The sequence below is a fragment of the Dermacentor silvarum genome, chromosome 7, assembly GCF_013339745.2.
Source record: "Dermacentor silvarum isolate Dsil-2018 chromosome 7, BIME_Dsil_1.4, whole genome shotgun sequence".
Taxonomy (NCBI): domain Eukaryota; kingdom Metazoa; phylum Arthropoda; class Arachnida; order Ixodida; family Ixodidae; genus Dermacentor; species Dermacentor silvarum.
In genome coordinates this window covers 25,066,307-25,075,796 of record NC_051160.1, presented here as the reverse complement: position 1 = coordinate 25,075,796, position 9,490 = coordinate 25,066,307, and the positions used below count along the sequence as shown (strand labels likewise).

General features: G+C 45.5%; 1 protein-coding gene across 1 annotated transcript; it reads right to left on the bottom strand.

Annotated features, from left to right (window-relative positions):
• Nucleotides 1-3,258: 3,258 nt before the first annotated feature.
• LOC125946660 (uncharacterized) lies at nucleotides 3,259-5,263 on the bottom strand. Its single transcript, XM_049670385.1, has one exon. The coding sequence runs from the start codon at nucleotides 4,589-4,591 to the stop codon at nucleotides 3,329-3,331; it is 1,263 nt and encodes a 420-aa protein (XP_049526342.1). The 5' UTR covers nucleotides 4,592-5,263; the 3' UTR covers nucleotides 3,259-3,328.
• Between the last annotated feature and the right edge of the window lie 4,227 nt (nucleotides 5,264-9,490).

Genomic DNA, 9,490 nt, shown 5'->3' with positions numbered 1-9,490 from the left:
TCGCCAAATGCTGTGGAGGCCCAAGAGCATAATGAGGTCAAATGGAATACCATCCTCATGTTCAACTGGCAAAAATCGTATACCGAACGAGTCCACAGGTAGGTCTTTCTTGAGAGTACGTTGTAAGATGTCCCAGAAGAAAAATGCTTCCCTACAGTCTAGGAATACGTGCTCGATCGTTTCTGGCTTCCGACAAATGAAACAGTGAGTACCCCAAGGTACAAAAAATCCCTTTTCTTCCAAATAAGTCTTCACATCTAATGTATTTGTATGCAATTTGAAGAAAAATGTTTTAACTCCTCCTGGTACACTCAAGCTTTTCACTCGTTTGAGAACGTTTGCCCATGGTCCGGCACAATATTGTGATCTATACAGAGGAACTGGTAAGACAATGTCACACAAATCCTTGTATAGTCTTTTCCGCGACACAGTCCAAAGATAGTCCAATGAAAAACGAGCCTGCAAGAAAATACATGACAGGTAGACCTCTTTTAGGTATCCACGCAGGCCTCCCGGCATACTATCCGACGTGACTACAAAGTTTGGAAATGCTCTTCCTAGTCTAACTTGACAAACAGTTCGTAAAAAGGGGTCTGGTACATCGCGAAAAAACATGAATCGGTTTACTAGCTGCCTTATATAGAGGTGTGACAGACTCAATCCTCCGTAGCGCACACGTCCAAACAGGTTGGTTCGCCGTGTGCGCTCCCACGTAGATCCCCAAATGAAAACGGCAAGAACTCTATGCAACTTTTGCACATTCACGCGTGAACAATGAATTACCTGCATTATGTACCAAAGCTTGCCTATTAAAAACAAATTACACATCGTTGCTCTCGCAAAAATTGACCTGTAAAACACTTAAGGTTATCAGCCTTTTCGCGCACTTCTACAACTTTCCGCCGCCACAAAGGCTCACTGTCCTTGTAATTTTCCAACGGCACTCCTAAATATGTTGCTGGAGTAGTATCCCACCTGACGTTGCAGAACATGTTTGGGGTCGTTGGCCAGTTTCCATGCCAAAATCCCAAGCACTTTCCCCAATTGATTGCGCTGCCACTAACCCCACAGAAATCTTTAACTGTAACGGCATTAATGATGCTTTTATGATCAGCACAAAATAGTGCTATGTCGTCTGCATATGCAAGCAGACGTACTTCCGCTGCCTGGAGACGGAATCCTCGTATAGTGGAGCTATTGATTATGCTCAAACAAAAAGATTCAATGTACATGGAAAAAAGCAATGGCGAGAGAGGGCATCCCTGACGTACCGAGCGTTCCACTTTGATGCGCGCTCCAACCACCTTATTTACTATCAAACGCGTCGTGCAGCCTCTATACGCCATGGCGACACCCTCTCTTAAAACGGATCCAACGTTCACGTGTTGTAATATAGCCAACAGTATATCGTGAGGTACTCTATCAAAGGCTTTTTCAAGATCTAGCTGTAGCATTGCAATGCTGTCAGAATTAGCATCACAACACTCCAGAACGGAACGGGCTTTATGTATATTTGTAACTATTGATCGACCTTTTATGCCACAAGTTTGGTGTTCACTGACTAATTCTTGTATTACAGTTTGCAACCTCTTGGCAAGAATTTTCATGAATATTTTGTAGTCTATGTTTGTAAGTGATATCGGTCTGTACGAAGTAACTTGCATGAGCATATTCTTGTCTTTAACCTTCGGTATAAGAACAGTGTTTGACGTACGAAATGATGGTGGAAGTACTGACATATCGAAAGCCTCGTTAAAGAGTGACACTAATACTACAGCTACTTTTTCCCTTAGAACCTTATACAATGATGCTGTAAGCCCATCTGGGCCCGGGGATTTCCCAGGATTGAGATCATTAATAGCTTTCTTAACCTCTTCCAGTGAGATCGGCATTTCCAAATTTTCTTTCGTCTCATCGCTTACTCGCGGCATTAGAGTAAAAAACTTATTTTTAAATGCGTCTACGTCGACTTCAATGCACGAATATAATGCACTGTAGTATTCATAAAACGCTCTTTGGATGCCTTCCTTATCTGTAATAACAGCGTTTTTCCACTCTACTTTTGCTATTTCGTTAAGGTGGGCGCGACTTTTTTCCAATCCTAGTGCGCGCTTGGTAGGAACTCCCCACCCATTAAGCGCTCGGACCGAGCTCTGACTACTGCGCCTTCGTACTTCTCCCTATCTATGAGTTCCAATTTCTGCTTTATGGTACTTATGTCTTCTGTAAACGTTCCGGGCTGTCTGCACTCTTCTGAAATGAACGTGCCTAGGTTGGCTCGGAGCACCTTTTCTACACTTTCTTGCTTGTGCTTTATGGCACCTGACCTTTCAATGGCCTTCATTTTTACTTCTTGCTTAAAGAGCTCCCAGTGTTCCCCAACTTTTTTATAATATCCTTTGTCAAATTTCGCGATTGCGTTTGTGACATACCTTATAAAAACGTCGTCTTTTAAAAGCTTATCATTAAGTTTCCAATTTTCCCAAACAAATTTACACGTTTTATCTTTTCTTTTTCCGACACGGAATGTTACGAGGCAGTGATCGCTAAATGATACCGGCTGAACCCGATATTCTGCGATCAACGGTACTAAATCTGCAGATAAATAGGCGCGGTCCAACCGCGCGTGGCTTTGACCTTGAAAATGGGTAAAGCGAATATCATTCCCAAACCCATAACATTCACCCACGTCTTCCAAACAATGCTGACTGATGATATTATTTAAAGAAACAACACTGACATCTCTATAAGGGGTCGAGCTGGTTTTGTCGTTTGCCATGCATACGCAATTGAAGTCACCAATGACAATTACAAACCGATCTGTAACACAGTAGTTACTGATAGCTTCAAACATTTCTTTTCTCTGTTCCGCGTTTGTATATGCATAAACGCATATTATTCGCCAATTGCGTTCAAATAATGTGATGTCACAAACAATGAAATGGCCTAAATTACATGTCACAACTTTCTCTACAACTGCACCCAATATTCTACGTATCATCAGCACACACCCCGCCGACTTTCCCACTGCATGACACACACATACATCGTACCAACTAGTAAAGAGGCGCACCATACTATCCGTCTGTTCTTGATTTTCGATTTTAGTTTCTTGAACTGCTACAATGTCCAAATCTTTTTCAGTAATTAACCTGTAAAGCTGATTTTGCCTCCTTCTTGAGGCCAGCCCTCTGACGTTTAATGTCGCTACAAGCATACGCTTTTCAAAGGTAGCCATTTTTAGTTTTGTTATTGCAGCCAGGCAAACAGTATGGTGCTCACCTTAACATACAGACTAACATCCCGCGTGGTGCTGATGAAACAGTATTTACGACTTCTCAGTGTCGTCGCGGGGAAGCGACGACGAGCGTTGCGCTCTGGTGACACGCGGCTTTTTCCCAGCCACGCGCCACTCCCGTTCCGGCTGACGGAGTCGCAGCTCCTGAAGAACGCTGGTTGCGCCGTCATGGCGACGCTTAGATGACGTGCTGTCCAGATCCATCGACGCTGCGTGGTCGTCTTCCACACTTGCCGACACGTCGCCCACCTCTTCAGCTTCTGCCATCGATGTTCCCATTGAAGCAGCGGAACCACTAGCTCGCGTCAGCACATGGTCACGCTGTTTCTCGCTAGACGCGACGCCTCCGTCCTTCGCGTCTGTCGCCGTACTCGCTGATATTGCCGGAGCCTCCGCGGTTGCAGCAGACAGAGACGCTGGCTTTTGTCCCTGGCTACCTTCTTGGGCGCCACTCACATTAGCTGCGTCTGCTCCTGTCTCAGCGTCTGAGGCCGCGTTCGCAGCAGCCTGTTCCGCTTCATCTTCGTCCATTACCAACTCGCTGCTTTCTGCCGTTCCTCGAAAAGCGGCTCGAGCATAGGACCTTGCACATTCCGCCTCTTCGTGCCCATAAGCACGGCACTTATTGCATCTGGGCACTTTACAGTCACGGCGGATGTGTCCTGTAGCACGACAGCGTAGACAGATGGGCGCACGGCCTGGCACTATGACGAGTACTGTTCCGTTTCCGATGCGCATTTGGTGTGGTATGCGTTCAAGGCTTACCCCATCACGGAGAATAAGCCGCACAACACGCGTTGTTGAGTCGGCGTTGTCGAAGCCGCCTGTCTTCCACTTGTCGCCAGTGACCTCCTTCACCTCCCCGTACTCTACGAAAGCCCGTCTCACTGCGTCGTTGCTCACGTTGAAAGCGCACCAATGCACTTTCAGCCGCACTTCCTGCCTCTGTGGGTCGATTGCAACGCAGGTCCTACCTTTGACAAGGAAGGGCTTGGTTTCCAGCAACTTCTTTTTCGCTTCTTCAGTGCGGAAATTCACTAACCAGACGTGAGACATCTGGTAAGCCCCTATTCCACCAACCTGCTCAATAATGCCAGCGTTCCTCATAGGCTGACTAAAGTCCTCTATTTTGTACGGGCGTCCTGCTATGTCGCAACGTAGAACAACCATAGTCTTCAGTCCTTCTCCGGTGGGCATGGGTGGCAGAATGATGCTGTAGTCCTTGGGCACGTCAGAGAACGAAGATCCGCGGCCAGCGTCGGCCGTTGTCGCAGCTCGTGAGGAGCCAGCCATGCTGCGTCCGCACGCGTCAGTGACCAGAAGCAGAATGACTACGCCACGAAGCGCACATGGACACACGCACCACGATGACAATAAATACCCAACATTAACGAAAAACTGCGCGTTTCTAACGCGTTTGTGCTAGCGCGTTACGGCCCGTGTAAGAAGCTGGTGTAAGACGCTGTGGCCTCTCCGCCTTACCCCCGTATTCATAAACGCTCCTCGACTTGAACTTGACTTGCCACCGCCTTGGGCAGCGCGTTCGAAACGCATTGAAGGCGGTGGCAAGTCAAGTTCAAGTCGAGGAGCGTTTATGAATACGGGGGTTATACTCTCTCAGCAGTCATGTGATGGCGTCGGCAAACGCGGTGCACGTTCCGGCATGTGTAAACGGCTGCGTAAGACGCTGTGGCCTCTCCCCCTTACTAGAGAGTACTGCACGTTTCTAACGCGTTTGTGCTAGCGTCCCCTTAAGCGGGAGATGGTGCAATTATAATGAAGGGCGCTGTTATAAAATAGGAATGACGTCACATATGGCGCGTGTCATTGGTGGAAGTCAATCGTTCGATTTAGTGCGGCGAGACTGGGCGAATTACACGGAAGATTCACGGTTTACCGATGATTCCCTCCGGAGCTTCGCCCACTCATCATCATTCACCCCGTGGATATGCGGTGTTTTTTTTTTTTTCTATTGCCGGACGCGACGATCGAAAGGTGAGCCCTTAACAGCTTTGCTGTAAAAATCCCCGACGATTACGATACTCATTAATGCGAAATTTTGAGTGCTGTTCTATAAGTGTTTTCATTTCGCGTGTCAATATTTTGTATTGCGGTTATATAGGTACACGATGTTTAATAAGAACGTTGTGAGTAGAGCAGCTGGCGTGGACGATCTGTCTCCTGCGGCACATTGCAAACGGAGCGAAGTGGGGCGAGACCGCCCCGTTAATCTTGAGAGGCAGCACGTGGGTCTTTCCGCCGTTGTGATTTGCTAGGCTGGTTGCTTCAACGGTTGCGGGCTGGCTCGGCGTATTCACAACGTCCGGGCTTTCGCCGTTACTTTGGCGGCGCGACATAAATTGTTATGCACACAGGCCACTCATTATACTGAGCTGTACGTCTTCAACGTGCTGGTAGGTTGATGTACTGTTCAGCATTTCTTTATTTACCCTATAAGCGACGTTCTCAGAAACGCTTTTCAGTTTCATTCAAAATATTTCTCTTTATCTACTCATCACACTTTGAGAAGGCTACCTCCATTGGCCTGCTTAGGTTTGCTCAATTGGAGAAAATGCAAAAACAACGGAAGCAAATGTCTGCGTTAGAATAGTGTGCGGTTAATTAGGATCCAGCTAAATGACACGTGCAGGCTTAACTGAAACAAACAACTTTGAGCTCTATTGTCTGCCAAAAAACTCCGCGTGCCTGCAGTCCGGGAGCTTAGTCTGCGTCAGTGGGGCTTGAGCACCGGTCATGCTCTCGGGAATGTATTATATATGTTTGGTTGTTCTTGAATGGCGATAAACGTGTTCAAGCCTAATAGTTATTACAATATGGGAAGTTTGTATGCATCCCCATTCTTCAACATCTGTGACACGCTGCATAGCAACAAAAATATAGTTCACTGCTGAAGATGAGGTTTTCTGTATCATGCCCGCACACTCGTGCACAAGCATAAAAATGTGCTATCAGAGTGAGTACAGGTGCACAAAAGTAAGTTATTAGCTTTTACGTGTGATGACAATTCCGTTGCGTTGAGAGCGCCAAGTTGCATGAATTTTCAGAAAGCATACTCAGCTGGATGACGGGAACAAACCTCTGTCTTCAAGAGGCGTTTTGTTGTGAGATTTATTGGGCCTTGTTCCTCTGAAAGGCGCGAAAAATTAGGATGTCTGCTTTGGAACGCAAGGTTGCAATTTGGCAATGCTCAAAGTTGTGCACTAGTGAAGAATTCGTGGCCAGTTTCAAGTCAAGAGGGATGAATATTCGCAGCGTGGCGTGTCCATAGGGGCACCAAAAGGACACACATTCGTGGAGCCCGTTGTGCCAATTAGGAAAAAAATATGCGAAGGTTCTGGGTAGTAAGGCGAGGCGTAGAATGAATACTTCATTAAAATTGGTGTCATCGATTAGAACGAGCTGGTTTGGCTTTAAAACAACGCAATCGGCTTCCAGGTTCCAGGCATGGACTGAAACTTGAAGGCAGAAATGGGATTCTTTCCAAACCCCTCGTGAACATCGTGATGGTGGTATAGCAATAAGGTTTAGAATTACTGATTCACATAATCTGTAATGGCAATTGTTCTAAAGGAATGGTGCTGAGTTGATACGAGACAACGCGCCATTGACGTAATCACATCGCTCGGTCAAAGTGTAAAACAAGTTGCATACACTCGATAATACCGCCAATGGTGGCTTGTATATGGTTATTGTAAGTTATTGACATTGAAGAATTAATGCAGAAGGAGGCGAAGGGAGGTTGCACATAGGGGCAATTAGTGTTCCTGAACCATCAACAGAGGAACGAGTAGGAAGAGAAAGAAGAAATACAAGCCCGTAACCGTGAAAACAGCTAACGTATTGGAGAAGACATGGGGAAGAATCATCAAGTAAGTTAATGCTTATGTCACCCGTTTAGACAATGGACTTGTTTTCTTTCGAGACAATGTCAAGAACGGTATTGAGTGCCTCACAAAAAGTCGGAATTCGGGAATGCGTCATTCGATAAGTGGAACCAAAGACAGCATTTGGATGATCTTCTCTTGAGACAAAGTAATCAACTTCAATCCACACTGACTGGCGGTCGCAGATGTTTAGATGAAGATGTAGCCTTCCTCTATATCTGATCACAGAAAGAATAAAGATTCCACCACCATGTTGTGAAGAAGTATGGTTGCAATACTCGGCATTCAACATGATTGAAAGTAGTAGAGATTCCTATCACTACCACTAAGTCACGTCTCTGAAACACTGTGGGGATAATAATTAATTACTGTGGTAATAATATGCACAGTGGATATAATAGCTACGGATAACAATCCGAAGAGAGGAATATAGTTACAGTTTCGTCACTCTGCAAAAACGTGGCGAACCGCGATAGTCGCTACGAATAAATGAAGATTGTGAAATACGAATTACTTTTTGTGATATTATTTGTGCGGAAACTCGAGGTTTCTAACTTTTAGGTGATTTTAATTCATCAGTTGGCATTTGAGCACCAAACATCTGCTCTGATCAAACCAGTGCTCGCTTTTCAGTAAAAGAAATTCCGGCAGAATCCATCTCACGATTAATATTGAAGTTAAGGCGATTAGCATTGAAGACATCTAGGGAAACACCGTAATGCCAATGCCAAAACATACGTGCAGCCGGTCTGCTGTTTCACTAATCTTACCGTTTGCTTAAAACAGCGGCCACTGGGCCTGAATAAAAAAGTATTGAGGTTTGCAGGTGCGTAAACGGTAAAAAAAAGGCATGATGCTTCTTCTTTTGCAATTTTGTATGGGTTGAAATTCATTTGATATTGCGAGCTTTCATTTCTACTGCACCTACATAACCTTGCATTTTCGAGTGAATTCAAGCTGTGTTCATTCAAGCTATGCAAAAATGGTTCGAATAAAGTTACACTCACAAGAGCCTGAAGCACCCGGCAGTCTTCCATGTCCGCCAGCGATACTTCCACCTTAAATAAAAAGATCAAAAGAAATAGTTGAATGCTCAGCCAATTTTGGTTACCACAGAAGCTGCGGCCACCGAGTGCCATAGGAGCAGTGTAATAGACACAAATGAGATTGCAATGATGTGGCTTTGAAAACTGTATTAACCATAGAACAAGGGTGCATTTAGCTGTATCACTACAAAAGACGCGCCGCGGATTTAGTCGACAAGCGCGGTCCGCAAAAGTCAGCTCATGTGGGGGTGTAACGCGACACAGTGATACCACGGACCACAGCATCTAAACCTTCAGAAGCCACAAAGATCTGGAGCGACAGCCCGCGATCCGCACCTTGGTTCCGCGAGATCAAGTGCCCTTAGCGAAGACAGTCAAAGCACCTAAACGGGTGAAAGAGGCGAAGAAAACTATTTGCTTTAAAGCAGGAGAAGAAGACTAAGAAATGATTTTGGTTAATAAAGGATGGGTGCGTTTGACGGTGTATATTTGTTGCTGTGAGGGTATTTAGACGGCATTTTTCATTTTGGTGGGGAATTCCGTAGAGATCATAGATGGAGATAGGCGCATCCATAATGGTGGTACAGATGACAGTATTTATCTGTACCACCATTATGTGCCTGTATCTGTACCTGTATCTGCATTATGTACCTGTACCACGTCTTCCCTGCACCTAAGGTATTTCACTCACTCACTCACAGTATTTATACATCGATTCGTTTTGCGTGTGCTGTCCTTTGTTGAGCCATGTCACGCGATCAATTAGTTTCCGTAAAGCGGAAGTATGTGGGAGACCGCGAGAAAAACTGCTTCTGTGATAAAAAAAGGTGATGGGCTGCTAAGACAACTTGTTTTAGATGAGGATGTTGATAGCAATTTATATTATTGCGGCGTCGACGCTGGAAGGCTAGCATGTGGCGTCATAGGTTGAATCATGTGACAAGCGCTCGTCGCTGTCACATGATTGATACGAGACTATGTGCTATTGACGTAATCACATCGCTCGGTCAAAATGCAAAGCAAGTTGCATACACTCGATTATACCGCCAACGGTGGCTTGTATATAAGGATATGCTGCAGGCACACTCACCTGAATTGCCTGAAAGTCCAGGAAGCGGACCTCTACCGATGTTGTTGCCGCCGATAGAACCGTTGTGAGAACCTATAACCGGAAAAAAGGCAAGGTTTAAGGAGATGCAAACATAGTAGTGATAAAAGCTTGTCGTTTGAGGTATAAGGTT

Bases quoted from the DNA above. Each gene is read 5' to 3' on its own strand.
- LOC125946660 (XM_049670385.1), bottom strand. From the start codon at position 4,591: ATGGCTGGCTCCTCACGAGCTGCGACAACGGCCGACGCTGGCCGCGGA.